The sequence below is a fragment of the Austrofundulus limnaeus genome, unplaced genomic scaffold (genome assembly GCF_001266775.1).
Source record: "Austrofundulus limnaeus strain Quisiro unplaced genomic scaffold, Austrofundulus_limnaeus-1.0 Scaffold79, whole genome shotgun sequence".
NCBI classification, from domain to species: domain Eukaryota; kingdom Metazoa; phylum Chordata; class Actinopteri; order Cyprinodontiformes; family Rivulidae; genus Austrofundulus; species Austrofundulus limnaeus.
The window spans coordinates 1,517,646-1,543,107 of NW_013952481.1; the positions used below are offsets into that span (position 1 = coordinate 1,517,646).

A 25,462-nucleotide genomic window follows, 5' to 3' on the forward strand; every position below is an offset into this window, starting at 1 on the left:
ATATATCACCGTATAATATATTGTTTGTTCAGTCTGTATGGACATACATTAAAAAAAATCTTCCCAAAAATATATTGATAATTTAAGACAATAAATTCAGTGTACTGACCTTGATGCCACGAGGGCCAGGATAACCAATAGCTCCCTGAGGACCATTAGGACCCTGGAGAAGATCAGAGATAAAAATATTAAATTAAAATCCAAGACCATAAAGTTATGCTTATTAGCTAAATATATAAAACTCTTTTAGATATAATGTATTTCCTTCTTATTGATTAATAACTTGTGAACTGATTTTGTGTAGATGAACAGAAACATTTTATTGATATTACTGTGACTGGGTTACACTCACCTGGTTTCCTTTTGTGCCAGAAGGTCCCTCYTTTCCTGGGTGACCCTAACAATAGAAAACCATAAACTCAAGTCTCAGGAAAGACATGCAGGACTCATAGAATCTATTTTATTCCTTTATAAACACATCATATTATAATAAAGACAAACTTACAGGAGGACCATCAGCTCCAGGCATCCCTGGCAAACCTGGTTTTCCAGTAGGACCCTAGAGAAGAGGACAAGGTGTCATGAGCTGAATTTATCATGAAATCACTCCTAAGCATTTAAAATGTGATGCCCTTCTGTTTGGCTGTTTGTGGGCATTTACTTACTTTCTCTCCTGGGGGTCCTGCAGCCCCCTGAGGTCCTGGCATTCCCTGCAAAAGCAAACATGTAAACAAAATGATCCCATTTACTCAAATTATGAACGACTTTCTCAATATACAGTAAATGCCTTTTTAAAGCATTGTTTACATATGCGTTTACAACAGTGATATTTACATTTTTAAATTTCAACTTGAATTTTGGTGTAAAGATAATACAGTGACAGAATTTCATTGATTGTAATTCTAATATAAAATTTTYTATTGAGGATTTTACAGCCTTGTTGGAAAATAAAGTTGCACCACAGAGCCTGCAGCAGTCAGTCTAACCAGAGACACTGCTGGTTCTGAAATTCTGGGTTGATTGTGTGGCTGGAAAAGATTCATACCTTCGACATATATTTATATTTCTACCTGAAAAATACAAATATAGTTTCACATTAGGTTGGGTCACCTGAGTTCCTGGGGTTCCCTGCTGACCAGGAGGTCCTGGCTCACCTTGGGGACCCTGACAGACAAAAAAAAAAGGTAAACAGATGACTGAAAGATATGAGGAAGAMACAAACATCCAGAAATTCTAACTATATAGTTTAGATTCTGTTAGTTCAAAATAACATAATGAGATAAAACTAGATACAGTACATATACAGATGTCATTATAGAATGGAAAATATTACTGACCAAGTTTCCTTTGGGACCATGAGGTCCATCATTTCCTCGTACACCCTAAGAAGAGAAGGTGCACATAAGACTCACCAAACAGACAACTGCACATATGAACAAATATCCCACTAATGTTCAGTTATTATATTAGCAGTCTACGATGTTTGGTTTCAAGTGTTGCTGTGGCTGGTCAGTGGTCAGAAAAGGAAAACCTAATCCTGCTAAAATAAAATTGCACAGTATCGTTTGGGACTGCTTTTACTCACAGGAGGTCCAGAAATCCCAGGAGGACCTTTAGGCCCAAGCAAACCTCGTGGTCCCTAAAGACCAAACATAAGGACAACACAGACAGGCGTCCAAAATAAGAAACTAACTATTAACAGAAAAAAACACAATGAATAAACAAGAAAAGTATGAGATGTTCAAAACAAACAGCAGCAATAACAAAATCCTAAATCAAAAAACTGTCTGTGATCRAACAGGAATAAAGAAATACTCCCTACTCCAAATATAAATGACACGAAACAACAGGTACAGTATGCGATGATAAAACACAGAGATGTATCTTCATAYTAAATGTAAATGTGAAATCTGGTTATGGAAACACTCACGGGTTCACCTGGAAGACCYCTGGGTCCAACGTCTCCATCGTCTCCCTGTAAACACAGAAACAGCAGATCATCCATGAATGAATGAAGGATTTCTGAAACAATTTAAGATTTGTTGTCTCGTTCTGTTTGTACCCTTTCTCCGTCTTCTCCTTGAGATCCTGGTGGGCCCAGTGGTCCAGTGTCACCCTGACGAGATGAAAGAGTGAAGGTTGATGGTGACGTTACATAAATAAAGATAAACTTATATTGTTGGACCTACTCTGTGTCCTTTGTCTCCAGGTAGACCAGGAAGACCATCAAAGCCTCGATCACCCTGAGACAAACACACAAACCTGTGAGACGCTGCTGAAATGAAGACAGTGCTTAAACAAAAGTTAAATTGACACACTTATGGTAATTTTAAGACTCTTGATGTGATGTTAAGATATATCAAGAACATGACACAAGTTGAGAAAAAACACTTTACCTTGGCTCCAGTCTCTCCTGGCATTCCTCTGGCACCGTCAGCACCAGCACGACCCTGATATGAGTAAAAAATAAAATAAAATAAAATAAAAATAAATAAATAAATAAAAGGAAACTGTGAGACAGTCTGCCACTTTCAATGTTCTCATCTATAGTTCTGTTAGGTGACGTATGACAAAAAGCAAAAAACACAACAAATAAAAGCTTAACAAGACTATTTTTACTCACTCTTCTTCCTGATTTTCCTGGAGGACCCATCACACCCTGTTGTCCTCTGGGGCCCTGACAACAAAACAAAAACAAAACAAACAAATAAAAAAAAACATGTCTGATTTAGTGGCTGTAATAAATTAAAGAACAAATGAGATGTTCAGGGAAGTGACTGATTTACCTGAGGACCAGGGTCTCCACTTTCTCCCTTTAAACCAGAACTTCCTGGACCTCCCTGAAATCATCATCATCATCATCATCATCACCATCATCATCATCATCATCATCACCATCATCACCATCACCACCATCATCATCATCACCATCATCATCATCATCATCATCACCATCATCATCATCATCATCACTAATGTTGTTACTGTATTTTTCTTTTGGCTGCTACCTTTAGCGAGCGAGCTAGTTTTACCCAGAATCCCTCTGTATGTTAACCACAGAGGTCAGATAACCTACCATGGGTCCAGGGCGTCCAGTAAATCCCATTGGTCCAGGAGGTCCTTTCAGAGCCATCTAGAAAAAGCAAAAACACTTTAAACCAACAATTATTCTTCAGAAGARCTAACAGCACACAGAGTGGAAACGTGAAAAAAAAAAAGTAATAACTGACCCTAGCCTGAGACAAGATGGCTGCTGCCTGAGCTTCCTGWGCAGAAACAACAGGACCCTTATCGCCTCCACTCTGACCAAAACGGAACTGCAAAAAGAAGAATAAAATAYATTAAAACAATGAGGCAAAGCTGCAAGTCTAATCAATGACAGGGAATAAATCAATCAATAAATAATATACTATTAAAAACAGGCTTAAACAACAAAAATACAGAAACAAACCTTTTATTTAAAAGACAAGTGAAACAACTTCAACAGATGCAATAAAATGTTATAAATAACATTTTTTTAACAATAAAATGTCAAAAGTTAGGGATAACTTACGGGCAGCATGACTGAGGTTCCAGGAGGTCCAGGAACTCCATCAGCCCCAGGAAGACCAGCTCTACCAGGAGGACCCTGCAGGAGGAAAACAAAAAGTAAAAAAATTCCTCATTTCCAAAACTGTTGATGCACATAATCTGTACTTTATAAAAGAAGGGGGAAATTACCCTCTCTCCAGGGTCACCAACAGAACCTGGAGGTCCTGAAGAGCCAGGAGGTCCGGAAGGCCCCTGAAAAAAAAATAGCATTATCATACCTAAACTGAGCAAGAAATAAAAAATAATGTCATAATCTTAAGAATTATTTAAATTCTAATAAATAAATAACCTCATGTACTTACAGAAGGTCCTTCAGGCCCTGGAGGACCTTCGATCAGCATTCCCTGAAACATGAAATAAAGTGTTTAAAAAGGGGTTTCAGAATAACATTAAACCTTTTTATTAGCACCTTCTAAAATCCAGAACATATTTTAAATTCTTGCAMGTTTTTTCTTTACTTTTTATTCTGCAAAGTTATTCAAACAAAACCCACCAGATTATATAAAGTATTTTAAACAGTTAGTAACTCACAGGCTCTAAAACAGCAGGTTCTCCTTTTTCTCCTTTCTGACCGCTAACAGTGGCCTGARGAAACAACACAAGTGTCCAGGAACAAGATGGAGTCATTATAAAAATACTTTAACATTCAAACTAAAATCAGTACAACCACTGAAAGTAAACAACATGCACAGAAAATACTAACAACATAGTAAAATGTTGAAACCAGTGATCAAAATTACAACCTGTTTTCTTTGTGATAGCTGCAAAAACTTTCCTTCTGATTATGTGACTCTCCACAGAGCTGGTCCGTTACTTTTAYACACTTATTGCACAAATAAAAGCCTTCTGAGATTAGCACTAAATAAAGCCATACACTGAATAAAACAACMCTTTTTTTCAGTGTATGTTGGAGTTACTGCCTACATTAATGAGGATAACAGCTGTTAAAAACTAAAGCAATCTTCTCAAGGTCCCACTTTGCTTACTATGCATTAAAAATAAAATCAGTTTCAACCAACATGACTTCTAGGTCTTGAATTTAAATGCTTAATACTTAATAATTAACTTAACTACTTTGACTGATTGAGCTTGCTAAACACAGAACTGAAAATTAGCATAATGCCAATTTTAAATTTAGAGSTCTTAAACTAAAACTGATGTCTATGCCAGCTTTTAGAAAAACGTACTCTGAATACATTTTGGTGAAGTCTATGATTCTCAGTTGGTTGAAACWGATTTTTATTTTTGCCTCTGAAGCCAAAGTACTTACGCCTCCCTCGTCCGTCACAGCGGACAAGGCGGGCCCCATGTAGGCATCGATCTCCCCGGTCTCTGGTAAGGGGTCACTGTAGTCCTTGTAGGCATAGTCGTACTCCTTAAGGCCCATGTCTCCAGTCACATACTCCTCAGTGAAGACTTCTTCGTGCACACCGCCTGCTTTGGTGGCATCTACCTCCTCCCCTGCCAAGGCTGGTTCCACTTGGGGCTACGGTGGGTTCATTAAAGCCCCGACAGGACAGGTACAGAAGCCCAAAAGGAAGAATCAAAGAAGGGAAAACGAGAGTGCAAGAGGAGGAACAGTGGGAAGATGAAAGTTTGGAAAAATGTTTTTTAAAAAAGTAAAAACAGGGAAGAGTGCAAGGGGGAGCATATGTAAAAAATAAGTCTTACCTTTTGAAAACATACAGAGACATTGGAATAAAAAAAGACATGTGGCAGACCTCGGACTCTGTAAATCTCTAAATACTGTTGATCCAATCTGTTTTTTTTTTCAGGTGACTTATGCTGATACTTTAAATCTTCTATCATTTATCTTATAACTGCAGGTTTTCATCAAATCTTCTCATTATCAGCTCTGTGTGAGACTATAGTCAAGAAACCTTCATTTTTAAGATTTCTCAGCTCACAAAACTGATAAAAAAAACTTGGTGAAAAGCAAGCTTGTGCTATGTGCTGTACTAGGCAAAGCAAATACTTTAGTATCTTACTTGTGTACTTACCACCCATGGCATAAGAACAAATATGAATCCAGGGGAAATGTATGTTGCCTATTTTCTRTAAAAGTCTGCAATGCTTTTAGCAAAGTAGTTTTTTTTATTATTAAAAATGTCTCCAAAGAACCAAAACATTTTAACATTAAACTCTTCAGATACTCTTTTTTAAATTCTGGTAATTAAATGTTATTAAGTAACCCTTACAAATAACTCTAGACACTTTATTCCAAGCTAGAATGCATTATATTCATCTCCTTTTGTTTCCACAGATTAAACAACATATCAAATATTCCYATGTGGATCTGTTTTTCACAAGACTTTTGTTCTTATTCCAAGATGACGACACTATCAAAAGAGGATCTTGAGATGAGAACAAAACAGAAATCTTGTTGATAGAGAGAGAAAGYCACATAAAAATGTTTGATACAAGCAGATAAATATGGTACATTCTGGTAAAACCTTCTCTCCTGCTACAGGCATCGATGCCAACGACACTGAAATGTGAGGTTAGAAGAGTATAAAGAACACAGAGCTCTTACTATTTTGTTAAACTACAAAGACTGGGCTCACCATCATACAGGTTTTATACTATTTTTATTTGAAGATGGAAATCTCTTGAGTTTACATCTAATTTGTTGTATTTTACTGTACTAATCATTTTATCCAATCTCCCAGATTTATCATACATTAAATAAAAAATAATTCTACCCCTCCATTTGCTCTTTTTTTAACTCAATGTGTGTTATTTTCTTTTACCTGCACAGGTACCTCTTCTTGTCCAATCACCTCACCATCTGGCTGTGGGACCATCTCCTCATAGTAATAATCGGTCTCTGTAGGGGTGTGGCCAGCCTCAGAATTTTCAGTGTCTACATCCTGATTGGTCAGGTTGACAGGAAGTGACGAGCAGGGAGAAAGGAAGCAGATTTGATTGGGAGAGCAGGGTTAGTTCACGGTCTGCTTGTAGGTGATGATGAAGATGGGTAAAAAGAAGAAAATGGAATGAAAAACAAAATTGCGGTTGCCAGAGAGACAGACTTTTATTTCTCTGGCAACTCGCAATTTTAAACCTGTAAAGAACCATTTTAGAAAAGAAATTTCAAATAGTTGTAAAATATCAWTGACTTTTATTTTGCCAGATGCAAGATACAAGAAATCATTGAAACTTTTTGTTGAAATTTCTTTTCATAATATTGAACTATTTTCACTTTTTAAAGCTCACAAGCCAAGACTCAAAAGAGGGTGAAGTATGCTCTTATTCTAAGTGCATCTATTCATCCCATAAGATAGAAATATTATAGTTTGATGGTTTGGGGTGTCCATCACCCAAAGGCAACACTAATCAACAGCCTCACAGAATATGAATCAATTCATTCAATGCATTGTTTTAGAAGAATCAACTTTTCTTCCTTAACAAAGGTTATGAAACCAGGCCATAATCTGTGAAGCTGTTTTCTTCATGTTCGACAAAGATTTGACAAAACACAAGAACATAGACGTTAGAAAGTAAAGAAAGATACTTAAACAATGTCAAACCGTGACCAGAGACAGGCAAGTTTTGTTTTGCTGCACGTGTAAAGTGTCATWTATGTAGTTTGTTGGTTAAGCTTCTGAATCATAGCAATCCATGCTCATTTAGTCGACTCATACAATAACCACTTCCATAATAACAAAGAAACTGAGCTCAAGCTCTAACATCCAGTTTCAGTATAAAGTTCAGTGAATATTAGCAGAACTGTTTATTTAGCCATGCTTGATGCACAGACTGAACATATCATATGAAGAGGGTTGGAAACTCTTCAGAATATGATATGTAAGAAAAGMTGAGATGGCAGTCTGTTGATATGAATCAACTTCCATTCTGATGACCAGCTTGACCATCATTGAGGATTTGCATCAAAATGTGCAACACCAGCTGCTTAAAATAAGATTAAACTATTAATAAAAAGACAGATTCAAGTTTCACAAAGGTTTTGTTGCAGATCTGGATGATGGACAACGCTGGTAAAGAGATTGGAATGGTGGKCCATACATCTCTGGACATTTTGACCCAAACATGAACCCTCATGTTGTACCTGTTGAAAACCGTTGGTCCTCTTAGCTGGGACTGCAGTTCCACTGAGTTGAGTCTTGCCAAATGGTGGGAAAGGTTTGTGTTTGGATTTAACATTTGTGTCTGGTACTTTGGGTTTTGTGGACCTGGGCGGAGTGGGCTGGACGGGGACATGTGTCGGAGCTACTTTTGTTGGAGGGGGAACCTTTTTGGTTGTTGGTTTGGCCAGAGGAATTTTCTTGACCACAGTTTTAGTTGTAGTCATCTCTTTGAACTCGGCTTTCCCATGGGCTTTTGCTACCGGAGCTTTGGTGGCAGCAGCTTTTGTAATTTTTGTAGGTTCTGGTTTTGATGACTTGGTGGATTTAGGTGCTTTATTAACTCCTACAGGAGACTTAGTCGCACTATCCGCATTCTTTGTAGTGGTTTTAGTTTTKACTTTATTTCCAGCCTCTTTATTGCCATTTGCTTTAGCTGCACCATTGACTTTATTCTCAGTTTTGATATTAACTTCAGTGGTAGTTTTGCCATTTCCATTGGCTTTTTTCTCTGTTGTAGTTTTACCACTGCCATTTCCATTCACCTTGGACTCAACAGTGGCTTTGCCATTTCCATTGGCTTTCTTCTCTGCTGAGGATTTTCCATTTCCATTAACTTTCTTTTCAGGTACAGTCTTGCCATTGTTGTTAGCTGCACCATTCGGTTTCTTGCCATTCTTAGCTGGAGCAGTTGTGGGTTTGGATTTTGCCGCTGCTGTTGGTTTGATCTTAGACAAAAGGATTTCTGCTGCAGTGGGTTTTGCTTTGGATGGCTTGGCTGCAGACTTGAGAGYCTTGGTGGGCATGGGTGGCTTGACAACCAGTTTGTATGGTCCAGTCTTGGCTGATTTAGCAGGAGTGGGTTTAGCTTTGATAAGAGTGGATTTAGTAGGAGCTGCTTTTCCATTAAGTACCTTCTTCTAATGTCCGCAAATGTTATGTGGTTGAGTTGTTTAGCGTGTAGAAGTGCATGTTGGCAAAGACACACGGAGAGGGTGGAAGACRACAAAGATACACAGAGGGGTTGGGAAGGAGATAAAAAGCACAAACAAGGGATTGACAGAAAGAGAAAAAGACAAGAGTGGATGTTTTGAGACATAGTGACATAAAGATGGCTAAGGCTTGGACGATTTACTGAGACTGTGCAGGCATTACTGGATACAGCAGAGGATTACATGGAAAAAATAAATACTAATAAACAACATTAAATTCATAAAAGACATTTTACATTTGATATTTGTAGGGATTGTGCTGTTTTCTCCAGTAATGCCATTCCCAATATTACATGACAAAGCAGCATCTTTGCTCTAACAGGAACTGGAGGCCATGGTTTAGTAGAGGCACTGAGGGGTCGAGCACAGCTGGCTGTTTAATACACAGACTGCAAACACAATCACACAAACAACACACACATCACTACGCACTGACCTGTGTTATAATGCACTAAACAKTCCAACTGTAAAACAGAGAAAGTTTTTGCAGTTAAGCCATGCAAAGGAAGGAACTTAGATGTTAGGCTGGTGTTCATAACTGTGTTAGTCATACAACAATCACTAAATGTGAAAAAAAYCATACTTTGCTAAGTCTTAGAAATCATGCCTCTGCAATTAAAATACATGCAAAGAAAAACAGTTAAAAATTTAAAGTATGAAATGTGAAACAAAGCTGGACAATGGATCTTATTGAAACAAACTGTAGCATATATGTATGCCACACAAACCTCTATAGAACCATGCATTGAAACTTTATGTTGAAACTGTACATTGACATGTCATTTATTTTAAGTAGATGATGCAAAAGATCAGTAAGTTCATGCAATGACCCTTAAACAATTTGCTGATCATGCAAATAATAATAAAATAAAATGCTAAAACACTGTTGCAAATCTCACAAATAATTTTGTTAAAAACTGAGAACCCAATCAGGTGGGGTTTACCATCAAAGAACGTGCAAGTGAGGTCAGTAAATTCAAGAAAACACCAAAAAGACAAAAAAGAATTAAATATTAAACCATTTTCTCTTGTGATTATAAACTGAATGCCCGGTGTGTCACAAAGCTCCTCTATAATATTGTTAGGATATTAAAAGAAGATTACTCTGGCATTTTCTTATGTTTCCTAAGCTTCCTTTTATACTAATGCCAACMGATCCAGAAACAACACTGACTAATTCAAATAGCAAATCTGAAACAATTTCAGTCTTTTTATGTAAAGACTTTTTATTTAGACGTAAAGTTGAAGTGAACAAGACAAACATTAAAACATATTGTGTTAATTTAAATAACATTAATTTTTGTTTTGTGTGCACTATATATATTTTGTAAAGTAACTAGTGTGCGAACCTCTGTATGGAAGCTGCTGTGACAGTTGAATTTCCCCTCTGTGGGACAATAAAGGCTATTCTATTCTATTCTATTCTATTCTATTCTATTCTATTCTATTCTATTCTATATCAAAGGGAAACTTGGAAAAAAGGGAAATAAATGTAAAACAACAAAGCTGGACCCACACTTCCCTCAGTGCCCCCACTCGGCCACGTGTGAATTTACATAATTATATGACAACATGTAAAAAATAAAGACAAAACAATCACAAGGAGAAAAGGTGATCCTGTGTGATACAGATGAGATTGATTGATAAGACTGATAAATTTAAAAAAATGGAGGTATAGAGGGATGAGAGGAATTTGGGTTGAAAAAAGATTTTAGTTTTCATTTGAATTTTTTTTAGAAATATTTAATTTTGGATTCTTTTCAAATAAAATATCATAGATTGTATTAATGTAAACATTTTAACACACCTCTCTTTCCCTCATTCCCCTTTCCATCCACAAAACCAACTCTTCCCTCTCTCTCGCTCCCTGAAAACCTGCTGGTTGTGTTCTYCAGCTTGGGGAGAAGGGGATGCAGAGGAGGGAAGGCCTGTTGTTTCCTCATAATAATAGAGATATTCATGGTCATCCTGCTCCTCATCAAAGTACCAAAAGAAAAGAATRTGGAGGAATTGTTTGGTTGGAAGGAACAAGATGGGTTGAAATGGGGCAGCAGGATACATGAAAGCAAGAAAAAGAAGAATAAAAGAGGGGTTGCAGAGGCCAAAGAGGAACAAAAAAGGTAAAATAAAAGGACAAAATATGTTGGAAGACTGCAGTAGACAGCAATAAGAGATAATGACTTAATGTAAAGCTTTTATTTCTCAACTCAGCAGGTTTGTTGATAAAAACTCAAATACCATGATGAATGAGAAAATTATTCAAAATAAAAGCATCTGAGAAATCTAATGAATATAACCAGACTGATTTATATTCATTCATAAAGCAGTCATCTCAACAGTATCAACATGGAGCTCCAGAGTGACCAGCAGGTTTTATCGATTCAAATCAAACATGCCAGCTTATAAAAGCTTTAGAACTTGTAAATTAAATGTATGTGTTTATAATTTTGAGATAAAGCCGCTCCYAAAACAGTTTGCTAAATCTTTCATATTGTGCACAACCAGTCTCAGTAAGCAGAAAGGTTCACCAACCTTAAGCCAAGATCTTATGTCATGATTTAACAGAAAATCAATTATAATTTAATTACCATGTTTTATGTGCTCAACAGGATCTCTTACTTTAAATCCGTTGAAACAAAACAGAAAAGATGTTCATGTTTTATTGTATCATCCTTTCCCTCTACCTTTCTGTGTTCCAGAGCAGAAAACAACTAACCCACAGCTGAAAGTGTTTATTATAACAAAACATGTCCATTTACAGGAGCAGTTCTGGGAGGAATAAGACAATTACTCTGTCTTTCTAAAGACCACAAGGAGACACAGACTGTGAAGGTGAGGGAGAAAATGGATGGATACAATYTGTTGCTGATGACAAAGACGTGAGAAAGACAGAAAGGGAGAGCAGGACTTTGATGACGTTAGTTAGCTGGCACAATCTGAACCCGAGGACTTTTAAAGGAATGATGCATTTGACTCAATTGTTTTATAAAACTACTATTTCCATTGGTGGATTTAATAGATATATAAAATAAAAAAACAGTGAAAAGAAAACAGGTAGGTTAAAAGGAAAGTAAGTGATCAGTGTTCAAGATAAAACTTTTTAATATAAACATCTACAGYGACAACAGTTGGGTGTACCCTCTGATATTTTTTTATATTTTAATACACAGTAAATATCTTGCTCTTTGACTTGCCTTCATGACACAATATTTGTCTTTTGATTTTAAAAAAGCACATTCAAATACCTGATCTAATATTTTATTTTTCTCCAAGTATTTTTTTATGAGAGAAATGTGAGAAAATTAAATAAAACTAATAAATAAAGTCCACAGATTCTGATTGGGCCAGCTTTATTGGAGCTACAGATGAACCTAAATGACTTAATTTCAAGTGTAAATCAAAGGTTTTTCACTCTGTAGGACATACAGAAATATCTGCTCATGTGGTTTTGTGCTGTTTTTTTGTATTAAATTAGACAGGAAGTGAAATGAGGTGTAAATAATAAATGATAGTTATTGCATCCTGTAATAACTTGTAAGAAACCTGGTGTGTGGAGTTACTCACGTATGTGTTGGGGTCCTGAGCCTGGGTCTTGGGCAGAGGGGAGTCACAGTCAGGGCTGTAATGTTCACAGAAGTCGTAGGCAGCCTGAGGGTTGGAGGCAATTAACAGCTGCTGGATGTCTCCCTGTGGATTAAAAGATACAAGTAGAACTTTAATGAAACCTCACACACTGGTAGTCCAGAGCTTTTCTGGTTTGCAACAAGTGAAAATACCATCAGATTACAGTTCTGACCTGGAAAACCTCCTCATCAAGCAGACGAGCTCCAAACACTGTAATGCCGTTGGTGTCAACCACAGCGTTATTGCCTCGGGGCAGAGGACGGGTCATCTTCTTCTTGCAGTCCAGCAGCAGGGTCACATTTTTCTTGGAAACGGAGAAAGCGATGCGATGCCACCTAGAGACGAGTAGAAGGAACCGCAGGCAAACATATATGTAACATGACTACTTACTTAAAAAACAATTTRTCACCCAAATCATGAATATTTTTCAACAAACAACCACACAGATGACTAAAACCATCATCTCAACCAGTCATAAACTGACTCTTCTTGGTTACTGACTTGCCATCAGCCAGGTTGATGCCTTTGAAWAGTGGGTAGTCCTCAGGAGCTGGCTTGCCGTTCTGGTCCTCGTACAGAAAAACAGGCGAGCGACCCAGTTCAAGGCCCAGTTGCTGGATGCCCTGCTCGCTGTAGATGGAGAGGAGGAAGGCTTGGAGACCAGCCTGGGGCTTGATCAGGGTCATGATGGAGAAGTTCTCTGGGAAACGACCTACAGGAGGAGGGAAAGACAAAAAACAGGACTTTAATCTAATAAATATGTTCCACTGATAAAATGATTYGTAGCTGTTCAAACATTTATATATTTTTTGTAATTCAGCCTTTTCTTGTCCACAGCTAGCCTGATAAAAACCAGACCCTTGTCCTTCAGTGAAGGGAAACTAGACTTTAACGGAACTGCATAGGAAGGCAAGGGCCAGGCTATTCCACAGCTAAAAAAAGCAACTAAACTTATTTTTCTGCACTTTTTCTGCATTTGTTGAAACTAACAACCCTATACAGACAGTACACCAACCTGAGACTTACCTGAGAAGAGCTGCTTGGTGGGGGCAGAGATCTGGGCCTTCTTGGTGATACGGTAAGCATGATCAGGGCTGCCGGAACGACGGGACGTGCAAAAGCCTGGGACTTTCTTCACACCTTCAGGGAGAGAGGGAACTTGCAGAGCTCGCAGCACATCCACTGGATCTGACGAGGAAGACAAACAAGGAAAAAAATATTTATACTGCTTAACAAACAAGTCTTTTAAGTCAGCTGAAACACAGTTTTCTTATATAAAAAGTGCGTTTTTGCATTTTGAACAGATTATAAATTAATTATTTAGGAAAAAATGCAGCAATTGTCCCCAACAAATCGTTGCTTGCTGTTTGACTGATTTGCATTCAATACATTTGATCTTAAACAYGATCTTAAATGTGCTAATGTAACATAGGATGGTAGAGAAAGTGCTCAGTGTACATTTAGGTTTACTGTAAGAAAGAAAGCACTGTGTCGGAGCAGATGGGCAACAGTCCAAGCAACATACAGCAGATGAAGGGTGGGTACAGCGAAGCTCGGTTTACATCAGAACGGAGACTGTGTTCTCTGTTCTCCTCACATTTTTTAAGCATCTGGAACAAGTGGGAGTTGATGAGAAACTGCYGAGTCAAGTGAATATTTCTTTGACATCACATAATCATTTCACAGCCTAATTGCAGCATGCAGCTAAACATAATGCAGATACAGAGAGAAAGCAGTGAAGAGCCAGACTAACGTCCTGTCGTCACTTTCACACACTGAGGTCAACCAGTCTGTTTCTCTGCCTTCAGTCTGAACTGTGGTTTGACCTTGTTGGCTTTCTCAGGTTGCTACAAGTGTTCTGTGGCTGACTGTCACACTTCAGGTAAAAAAGAAAAAACACCTCTAAAACTCTGGAAAGAAGAATTCAACTGAATGCAACCTCTTAAATTAAAATTCATGTGTTTCCAAGAACAGAAGAGGGAAATTAAACTATTGCTTCAAGAAAATTGTAAATATTTTTGTCCTTTTTACTCTGAACTGTTTTTCAACATACTTTGGTCAGTTTTTTAATGTAAGAGCTAAAGCATTTCAATGTTGATGACATTACATCTTAAAAATGACAAATTTATTTTTACTCCCTTTAGTTAGCACCATTCAAACTATTTCTTAATATTAACAACACTTAGCAATTCAAGTATTTTGCTTCAAATGTGTCAGGTTTTAAAATGATTCAGCTCCAAAACCAAAACAAGAACACATGTTCACATTTTCCTGAACTTATTCTCTCCCAGTCTGTGTTTGAGCTGCAGCTGAGAGCTAATTTTRTTGTTAACAGCCAATTAAATTCATTTACAGCCAGCCCTGCTGTGGTTCTTCCCATAATAAACTTGCAGGGTCAGCGATGCATCCATCTGGTAAAATCCACATCATGTGATGCAAAGATCAAACCCAAGTTATTTTCATTCTGAAGCTACAATAATAAACATGTTCAGGTGCTAAAAAAGCAAAAATACTTAAGAAATCATGTAATTATGCCTCTCTCTGGATGTTTGACCCAAGCAGCTCCTGACCAGAAGCACARATGTTTATCAGACATTATCTCAAATCAGCACCTGTCACTTCACATACAAAAGAAAATCTTTATCTTATAAGTGATAATGCTTTTTCACTGAATTTCAAAACATTTTTATAGGATTACATTTGCATCTAATGTGAAACTTCCTTGTTTTYGTTCTCAAATCTCCCTGCTCCCATCAGAGGTGCTTATGTTTAGGTGACACCCTGTGTTTCAGAGGTAACAGTTACTCAAACAGGCCCACAAATGGTAATATTTRTTCTGAGAGGCTAAATGCTGCAATAACATTGTTTCTGGGCATCCAGACCGCAGCCTATTAATGTCATCCTACACCAGAGAGAAAAAGGAAAAGGAGGACAGTAATGGGAAGAAAAATATAGATGAGAAACAGGTTGAATGAAAGGAGGGAAAAAGGAAATGGTGTGTAAATGTAGGAGAAAAGGGATAGTGGGAATAAAGGTTATACAAGCWTGTTGGTGGGAATTTAAATGAACCACATGAATGTAAAACTCATGATCAGAAATTAAAGTTTGATGTCTGATTTCTTGCAGATTTGCATGTGAAGGATGTGTCTGAAATGTAGCAGGAAGTGGAGCAATGTGACGAAGATGATGAGAGAAAAAGGTTCATGCAAAGTTGGACAGTGTGTGTGTTTTAGTGGGGGTATAGTGACAGTAGACAGCATGGTTCTGTGATGGCAGGATACTGGATCAGATTGCAGCCTGAGCTCCCCCAGTATGTCCAGTACAATGTGCTGCTCTGTTCCCTGTTCTCTGCACAGCTCACATCTGCAGACGAGGCCCTTCCTGCCTGGAGGACCACAATCACGACAAAAACACACCCTTAAAAAAATAACGCAAGGACGCAGACAGCACAGGCAGGGAAACGTGCACCTAAACACCTCTCAGGATGAGGAGTGACACGAATTAAAGTAGACGAGGTAGAAAAACAGACAGCAGAGAGGAACAAACTTACTTTTTTATTTGTATTTTTTTTTTAGCTTTTTTCTTTTCTTCATGCTCCCTAAACACTCACAGATGGCTTCAACTTTTTGATGCAAGTGTKGACTAATTACACTGCTGTTATTGCGACAGGAAACAGACTTTCAGGCATGTGAGAGCACAACCAGGACTGAATGTAAAACTCTGTACAGTTAAACTAAATGACATTTGGATCAGCAGAAGTCCAGTACAAATCAACCTTTTTAYCAGAAGTCTGTTGTCTTTCTTCCAAAACAAAGTAAATCCAAATTTAACTTAAAACGATAATGCTACTTCCTATTATTTTTCCTCTTCACAGGTTTTACTTTGTAGTCAGAACTCTTTAACATATTTACAAGCCAAATATTGTCCCAATATACAGCATAAAAATCAAGTAAATTAACATTAAATGTTAATACATTCCAAACAGTTTATTACATACATGTATATTCCAGAAATCAAGCTATGAATAAGCCATTAAAACAGTTTTAACAAGCTAATATAACTTAATTGTACTACAGTGTGGATGAGACTTTAAGCAGGCAGCCTGGACTGAAACAATCCTGTCACTGTTAAACTATAACCCTTTCATTCACAGAAACACAACTGACCAAACATGCATACCACAARTTAATTACAGCCTTACAGAAAAATATACACTCTTGTTACACTGTAAAATGAGGGATAAAACTGCAGTACATTATGCTCATGTGAGGCTTTAAATCAGCAGTTCCACAAAGCTGCCACCAGATGGCGATAAAACCAATTAAATTATCTTTGCTTCAAATTGCAGAGCGAAAAGAGATTGGGCATACACTCATACACTCATACATACACATAATTAGATGCTCTTACAAGAATACGAAATGACAAGTGTTGTGAAAAGAACGTTTGCATGCTTTCTCAGTGCACACATGGGTTTTATCCAGGTGCTTTGGTTTTCTCYYACTGACCAAAGCTAATTGRTAACTCTAAAATGTCATTAGTTGTGAGTGTGAGTGGTTTGTCTCGTCTGTCTTTATGTAGCACTGTGATAAACTTGTGACCTGTCCAGGGTGTAACCCGCCTTTAACAGTTATACTGCAGAAAGTCTCCAGCTCCTCGCAACTCGTAAAGATGTAAACAGGTTTAAAAAAATGAATGAATAGACAGATGTTCATTTTGTTAAAGCAATTGGATGCACAGATTTGAGCCTGTGAGTAAATAATTTAGGGAGCATCACTTAGCACAGCAAAGACGTAGTTAGCTAGCCCTCATAAAGTCAACATGAGACCCTAAACACCCACAAAATAATGATATAATGGGAAGAATGTGACGTATGAGAGGAAGTTTGTCTGTATTGTAGACATTGTATGACAYTCATCAGTGGTGCAACTTGTAAGTTTACAACGAAAATACTCCATATCCTCTAATGCATCTGAGATGCTAACTTTTTGTGTGATCTATAAGTGTTTGTGCATGCTTTGTGTGCACATTTAGTCTTTTCTTTCCTGGCACAACTTTGCCAAATACCAGGCACACACTCCAGCTGACATGCTGACCCATCACCTCTCACCTTTACACAACAACCACATTGTTAGACACACAGAGCAAGAGGAACGTGTTATATTGACTACAGGTCAACACACGCATGCAAACAGTGGCACAAATTCATTTTGACACTTCGTCCCGACACATTTCCTCCTACAATCATTTTCAAAACTAAACTGTTTAAAGAGACAAGAAAGGGAAATGATGCCAGATGTCCAAAAAGCAAAAACAGTTCATAATAAACATTTTTTATGGACAACTTTAAACTAAATTCCAGTTGTTCCTCGATCACCAGCTGGTCCTTCATCCACCCAGCCAACCACACTGTAGGAAGAAGGAGMAGAAATCAAGCTGCAGGTTGTAATTTTCAACATGGACCTCTGTAGTTATGATTTATTTTTAATGTCTTGTGTACACAGACAGAGAACCTATTCTGAGTCTGTGCTTTACAAAGGGAGGTATTAAAATTTACATAACTTTAATGTGCCAAGTTAAAGGGTTTAGTTTGTCAGTGTGGCTTTAATGTTTTATTCAGATGTTCCCTCRTGTGACAATGACTGAGAAGCTACAGAAATAGAAAAACATCAGGAAATATAWATGGTTTGTTGTTGTTTTATGAATGTAACTCTAAACTGGATGTATCCTGAAAATTTAGTCACAAAAAAGGAAGGAAAAGGAAGATTTTATACTTTGAATATTAAAAAACAAAGTAACAACCAAATTATGCTGCAAAATAATTGTGTAAAAATAACTTAAATAATACCTAAAGATGGCTAAAGTGTATTTTTTACATGTTTGTTAGTTATTAAAACTAAAAGTGTCTCACTGCAGTGAGAATATTTCTTCTTGTACTCATTAAGCTGTGATTTATTCTTATTTTTGGTTTTTATTTTTTYAACAAACCAGTATCTCCTCATTTAAAGTCAGTTATTCAAACAGCTACAAGAAAAAGCATAATTTTTCTACAAACCACTTTACCCAGGTGCTTAACAGCTTTAACTACCTGCCTCTGCACTCCCACTCAAATACTATTACTGGGGGTTTTACTGATGGTTGTTCATGGCTACAGCTTCCTGTACCATTATGTGGTCTGTGCCAGTCTATATGTGCTCCACTGATGATGCCAACATGTACTATCATGGAGTCTTGTGTGGTTTTGGAAATGTAGGCCACAGGCTCAGTTTGGACCAGAGGGTGGGTGCTGACACCACAGTGCCCATGTGGAGCCGGAGCAGCCYAACCAGCAGAGAGTCAGAGATTCCCTGCACCGTACCGTCACTCGCACCAGATGTTTAGCAAAAAGTACAAATTAGAAACTAGACTGATGATGACTGATGAACACACAAAGCTTAGTTCTGCTCTTCACAGACAGCTCAGTCTGACCTTTTAATACAAAAACTGAACTTACAGAAATAAAAGTGTTTTTTTCTAAGAGCTGAAATGTGTGAAAAATAAATAAATAAAAACAAGAAAGCTAACAGGTGAAAAAAGCTTTTAKTACACATCCTCAAACTCCAAAAATAACAACCAAGTTTTCTAATTTAGTGTTAAAATCCTATTAAAGAAACTGACTTAGAAATGAAAACGTGCACCTGATTTGACAAAACAAACACCTAAAAATGCATCAAAGAGCTCACAGGTCAGACTTACTGTTTGTTACAGACAAMTATAAGATCAAAGAGCCAGCACTTTATGATAACCACAACCACAGTCAGACATTTTAGTCTGGAAATCCCCACATGACAAATATGTCTCGGATTCTGGAGGTGTAACTTAGCTGCAGGGACAAGTGTGCAGAGATAAAGAGKAGGAAGAGAAGTTGTGACATGTTTGTTACAGGTCCTGTATTATTTCTTGAAGACTGCTAATTTCAAACTAATTCAGCTTTATTTAACTTATGTAGTGATAAATCATAATACAAGTTGTAACAGTAAAAGTTATCTCAAGACACCATGAAAAAAAAAGAAAAAAAAAAGTCCACAAATTTTATCTTCACAGAATTTCAGGTTGTGAGAAACGCAGTTTTTTACAGTTGAACTGAGCTTTGTGTTGTTTTTCTGGATGTTTATTCAAAACGGTTTTTGACCCAGTGCATGCTGGGAATCTGCAGTTTACCTGTATTTTTTAAAAAGTAAGAGAATAACTGAGAGGCAAATTGCTTMTTTTGAATATTAGATCCAGCTCTAAATGTCTGAATCAGAATACTTCAAATAATTAATTTTAAACTTCACTACAATCTTTTAAAGATTTTAAAGAATAACACCAGCCACAGATGGAGATGCAGTAGAAGACGCAACCATCCATTTATATTATTTTCCCCTCTTCTTTCAGTATCACTGGGAGCTGGTACCCACCTCCAGCAGTTATTGTGCAACAGGCAGGGGACACCCTGAACAGGTCTTTAGTCCATTACAGGGACAAATGATACAAACAACACAACCATTCACACTMTCAYCCAAATCSAGGGACAGTTTAATGTTTCCAACAAARCCAACGYRCATGTTTTTGTTCTGTGGGAGAAAACCAGAKTACCCAGAGAAAACCCTACACATGCATGAGGAGAAAGTAGAAGCAAAGCCCCAGCTGGGAGGAGACTCTGGACCTTCCTGCTGTGAGGCGACAACTCTRMCCACTGTGCATCTGTGCCACCTTAAAGCWAGGAAATMATTTCAAATAGTTGGTATTGAAATCTGGAAAAGAGATGTACATTAAGATTTCTTATTAAAACATGCAGCTGGTCTCTGCACCCTCCTACAAAAACTTATAGAAGCAGAAAAAACAACAGTGACTAGGAATAGGCTCCTATACAGTCTGTCATTATAAAGCTGGCATGCTCTCCTGCCATCTCTGTACATCTTCTAGTTAAACAGACAGTCTAGAAGGGATAACTATCGTCTCAAACTAACCACTAAATCATCCCCCATAAAAAATGAAAAAYGAAAAACGATTCCTGTCTGTGTTGYTAATGTGGTTTTTATCTAAAAGATGCTTTTCAAAGTTTACATTTTGAGGGAAWGTCACAGCTTAAAATTGAGGCCTGGAGGTGTTAAATCATATTTCAGTTTTGACTTCTGTGTGTTTACTTCTTACAACCACCATTTCAGTTTTAATTTAATGGATGGATCCACAAAAGGATTGTGAAAAGTAAAAGATGTCGAGCAAAGTCACAGCCACTGAGCTGAAAAAGATCCTTCAGCAGCCGTGAATGAGGCTCTGCAAAGACGTGTTTTTAMTACTTTGACCTAAACTTTAAAACAGAAAAAGTTACACAGAGAGGAAATCTAAGATGAAAAGAAAATCCCATAATAATTTAAATGAGTCAACATTCATGCAAGCAGTTACACGTTCAGTTTTCCATTTTGGTGCAGTGTATGAACTGGCGGACAATAACTGGCAACAAATTGAATGAACTTTGTTTTCCCAGGTTCTGTTCCACAACCAACACATCTCCTTTGAATAAAATTTTGTTAAACTTCGAGTTGAACTTTATGGACGTTTGTAACAAGACAGTTTATTTCCAGTTGTCTTACTTCTTAGTTGTCTTTTCATCTTGCATTTTTAATTTAAAAGAAGACATAGTGATCGTTAAACACTTCCTGTTTGGACGTTTAAAGGTCCAGATGACCAGCAAATCTTTGGTCTACTGAAAAAGGAAATCCTACCATTGTTTCAAGAATCCTGACCTATAATTTAAATWAAACAGGGCTACAGTAAGTCTTATGACAAACTGAAGGATTAAACCTCAATCATGGCTGTCAATGTAGATTAGAAAAATGAAGGCAGGATTATKAAAGCCACRAAGTTCCCTAGAAAAATGATGACTCATCAATAAAAAAAYAAGGGTACAAGGTTAAAGATATCAGTGTAAGTCACGTCACCAACAGAAGGCTAAAATACCTCACATTCCCTTACACGTACAGGAATGAGCTGCTAAAGCCCTGCTCTGCCTCCACATATAGTGGTTCTATTCACCAGCATCCACGCAGACTAAGAGCAATGCCAGGGTTGTGTTGTGTTATGTTTAGCCAGACTGAGACAGACTGCCCTTTGAGAACCCCTCTGCTTTGAAATGAGGTTAAGGAACATCCATGTCAAGAAAATATTGCCCTGTGATTTTCTCCTCCTTGGAACAAAACCTAGCTTTCATGCCCTTCTGGGCCCACAGCTTTCTGGATAATGGCACCTCATCTTTTCCTCCTCTTTTTTCTTTTTGCTTCATTCTCTCAGAGAAGAATGAGTAAACATGTGAGATTCTGACCACTTTTTCCTCTAAAATGGGCTGTCACTGCCTGGGTGGAGTGCTGTCACAATCTGCACCACAGTGCACGCTCACACCATGTAAGGATTTGTCCACTTCTCTGAATCAATGCAGGAACAGAGACTGGACACACGGTTACAGATAAAATAGGTGTTTAAACACACTACCTCTTAAAGCATCCTTAAGTTAAGAGACCTAGTCTGCAGACTGCACACAGAGGCACATTCACATACGTTTCCACACCCTAAACTGCGAGAAAACATCTATAGTTTACATATACACAAACAACTGTACAAAGCACACATAGACGTGAAGACACTGTTGGCTTTCACTTCTGCCACTGGTGCTCCACTGTATAGCAATCTATTCATAAAAAGAGAAAGTTTCTCTTGGTTTCACCTCCAAAATACACACAGGAGMCCACAGGAAGGTGCAATCACCCAATATAAAACTGAATATTTAGCCTAGAAGAAAAACAACATACCATATACAAACAAACCTAATTACGCAAGTTTTAGCAAAATTTCTGTAACTTCTAACTAATGTTTCAATTTTTCATGAGGTTGCCAAAGGCCTAAAACCTAATGTGGTGAACTAAACCTGCTAAAAATTAAGTTTAAGCATAAAATTGTAAATATTTGATTGAAATATAATTGAAATTCAATTGAAATATTTCAAAATTGTCTAAAAAACCTTCTACAGTGGAACAAAAATCAAGTAGTGTGAGATGAAAAATGTGACTGATGTGGACTCAGGTGAATAAATGGGTTCTCTGTGTAAAAAAAGTTCAGAGACAACTACTGGTGTATCAGGGAACTACACTACATGCAGATTATTCTATGACCAGCTACTCTACAGCCTGTGCAGAGAGAGGATAAAAATGTGTAAAATATTAATCTAAAATAATTTCAACTACACAGGAAGTCTATAATCTTCTGCAGCTATTGCTTAAACTAATCATATTAACCCTAACACTTTCCAAAATAAGAAAACTGATGCTCAAAACTTATAATAATTGATTCATTAGGATAAATTTAAATGAGAACCCTACTCCTCTGGAGGCAATGATGGATAAACTGGTGCCCGGGCTGAACTGGTGAACAGCAGGCAGCCTCACCGCTGTGTCCATGACTCATAATGCACACGTGTAACACAAAAATTACTTACTACAAATATTATAAACACGAGGTTTAAAAAGATTATTATTATTCACTAAAATGACAAAAGCAAGTGTTTGTACCCCATTTCTCTCTCCAGAGAAGGAAAGGCAAAGGTATGAAATAAGATTAAGAGATATCCTAAATTAAAGCAAACAAGATAAAATATTCAAACACAATTAAGATGCTAAAAACTAAAAAGCTTATATTGAAGGCTTTTGAACTAAGCATCTAAATTCATAGAGATGACACCTGWCAGTAGCAGCCTTTACTAAAAAAAAATCAGTTGACAGAAACAAAAAAGCATTTATTRAAAAACCTAACCTGACCTTTTTAACAATCAAAGTATTAAATAGCTTTGCTAAATTGCATTTTTTTATTTTTCAGGTGATAATTTGAGCCTAATACTTTTCAAACACCAAAATTTCACAAGATTTCTCAGATAATGCAATCAAAAGGACAAAAGACTCAGTCTAGAAAATATACACACAAAACTCAAGTTACCCAGGCAGGTTGTTGGAATTTGACCAAAGTGCACAAAGCATAAACTTCTAGTCGTAAATAAGCAGGTCTCTATGCAGCAAAATACCAAAGAGGTTTACATATTTGGATACCGTGGGGCCCACCATTACGGGGTATTATTTACCACATTCTTTGAGGAAAACGTAAAGAAGCAAGTCAGGTGCGCCCGTGTCCGATAATGGATGATGCGCGTATTCATTACGCACACAGTTAATCCGATTAGACTTGATAACAATGATGAAGTTCAGCGCTAAAGTTAAAGATTTAGCGGACAGATGTGTGTAACTGTTGTTGAAAAAGTACTACTTAATATTATTAGTAATAATAAAAGTATCTCACCTGCACGAGCCGAAGTCGTTTGGCACAAGACGAGCGCCACGGAAACCAGCACAAAGGAAGAGAAATCCATGCGCCAAGGTCTCCGTTTCTTCCGGAAGGGACAATCTCGAATATCCATAGTTTTGCAGTAGTTTTTGCCGGCCTTGTGGAGCAGTAACTGGAGGATCTGGGTGGTGTTATCCTGTCACAGAAAGCCAGCCGTGGAGGGGAGCCCGACYGAACCTTCTATGAGGCAGCAGACAAAAAGTCACGCCTCTGGAGACGTCTTCACCTCTCTCCAGGAGACTTTCCTTGATGGGTTACCAGAAATATGTGTTAATATATAAACCCTACACACTAAAAAGGGGGTATGGGGTTAATAAATATATTTAATTTGAGCGTTTAACTCCTTAGTGCTAAAACCCCATTGAGTCAGATTGGGTACGAGTACCCAAAGTGGAGAGAGCAGCGGAGAGAGACCTGGAATCACTCTCTCTCTCCTTCCCTCTCCCCTTCTTCACTTTTTCACAAGGAGAATGAAAGCGCGCGTGTGTGTGGAGAGAGAGAGAGAGTGAATGGTAAAGGTAGAGAAAAGGAGAGGGTGTGCGTAATTGCGCGTTCGGCGCACGCAGATGATCAGAGTTTACGGGTGCGAACTGAAAATGTTAATGAGAGGCATTTACAACCGTTTCAGTTGACACACTCAACACTGACGTCTTTCTTTCAGATGTGTGTGTGTTTGTGGTCAGATGTTGGTCAGAGGGAGGCAGAGCTGAAAACATAAACGTCTCTTTTCGATTCTGATTAAACTTATTTAAATTGTAGAACATGTTTCTTTATATTTATACCTGCTTCTCTGTTTCTGGCTGCTTCGGTAAATCGAGCAGAACTGTTCAGATAAACTTAAACGAGACTGAGTTGAGCAAAAKAACTGATTGAGTTCCGTACAAACCAATCAGAGTTCTGTCCGCACCACTTACCACGCCCCTTTCTTTAAATCTGAAAGTTCCTTCGATCTGATTGGACTGTTTCTTGAGACCTGTTAGAGCATCTGCTCAGGTGTAGAAACTGAAAGAGAGAAACTAAATAAAAGGTACATGACTTACGAGAAGTACTGAAGTACTGGATATCAAACAAAAGGAACAAAAAATATCAATTGACATCTATGTTGCATCTGACACAATAGTGTAGCTCCAGCAAACAGCCAACAAGCCGTTAGTGAAAAAACAAAACAAAAAAGAGCCACTTTCTGTTTAAATTTAAAAAGGACACATTTTCTTTCAAACACATAATAAACACAAGTAAAGAAGGCATTTGTATATTGTGATTTTATCAAAAGTTAAAGAAATTGGCTGCCCTGTGAAACAATAAAGACTTTTGCAAGGTATATAAAAACGCCAGTATTTGCACCATATGCATTAAAAATAATCAATTTAGGTGGTTTTCCCTTCTTATTACAATAAAATAAAACGTAAAACCCAACATTCCTTACATTTACTAGATAATAAACTCAGATACTAATAAAATTCTACACATAGATTTATTAATATTACTTTAAAGCTTGTGTATTAAATCATATTAAGCAAATTGTTTAAATTTGTCCTGTTTCATTTATATAGTATGTAAATCAAATGGAAATTCTTTGAAAACCAAAAATAAAACCCAACAAATCATTGATTGTATTTGTAAAAAATCAGGTTTTAAAATGTGTTGAAATCTCCTTTCATATTTCAAAGTGGCTTTTATATCCATACATGTCGTAAACACTTAAAAACATCGTCTCTGTCATTTTTAACGTTCTTCAGAGTGCCAGCCGTCTGCGTTTTAAAT

At 37.4% G+C, this 25,462-nt stretch overlaps 1 protein-coding gene across 4 annotated transcripts in view; it reads right to left on the reverse strand.

Annotated features, from left to right (window-relative positions):
- The window catches only part of col11a2 (collagen, type XI, alpha 2), a 35,390-nt gene extending 11,240 nt beyond the window's left edge, over positions 1–24,150 (reverse strand). Inside the window, exons 1-27 of one of the 4 annotated variants that reach the window (XM_014011299.1) lie at positions 23,654–24,150; positions 13,319–13,480; positions 12,794–13,004; positions 12,465–12,627; positions 12,233–12,355; positions 7,661–8,596; positions 6,342–6,461; positions 4,862–5,077; positions 4,123–4,176; positions 3,894–3,935; positions 3,721–3,783; positions 3,554–3,628; positions 3,231–3,317; positions 3,077–3,133; positions 2,787–2,840; positions 2,624–2,677; positions 2,397–2,450; positions 2,190–2,243; positions 2,063–2,116; positions 1,931–1,975; positions 1,586–1,639; positions 1,338–1,382; positions 1,111–1,164; positions 666–710; positions 506–559; positions 353–397; positions 110–163 (exon numbers count right to left, since the gene is read on the reverse strand). In XM_014011299.1, the coding sequence (XP_013866753.1) occupies positions 110–163; positions 353–397; positions 506–559; positions 666–710; positions 1,111–1,164; positions 1,338–1,382; positions 1,586–1,639; positions 1,931–1,975; positions 2,063–2,116; positions 2,190–2,243; positions 2,397–2,450; positions 2,624–2,677; positions 2,787–2,840; positions 3,077–3,133; positions 3,231–3,317; positions 3,554–3,628; positions 3,721–3,783; positions 3,894–3,935; positions 4,123–4,176; positions 4,862–5,077; positions 6,342–6,461; positions 7,661–8,596; positions 12,233–12,355; positions 12,465–12,627; positions 12,794–13,004; positions 13,319–13,480; positions 23,654–23,771 (3,093 nt within the window). In that variant the 5' untranslated portion in view covers positions 23,772–24,150. The remainder of the gene's footprint in view (positions 1–109; positions 164–352; positions 398–505; positions 560–665; positions 711–1,110; positions 1,165–1,337; positions 1,383–1,585; positions 1,640–1,930; positions 1,976–2,062; positions 2,117–2,189; positions 2,244–2,396; positions 2,451–2,623; positions 2,678–2,786; positions 2,841–3,076; positions 3,134–3,230; positions 3,318–3,553; positions 3,629–3,720; positions 3,784–3,893; positions 3,936–4,122; positions 4,177–4,861; positions 5,078–6,341; positions 6,462–7,660; positions 8,597–12,232; positions 12,356–12,464; positions 12,628–12,793; positions 13,005–13,318; positions 13,481–23,653) is intronic. The other 3 variants (XM_014011301.1, XM_014011300.1, XM_014011302.1) reach the window with 3 other exon arrangements.
- Between the last annotated feature and the right edge of the window lie 1,312 nt (positions 24,151–25,462).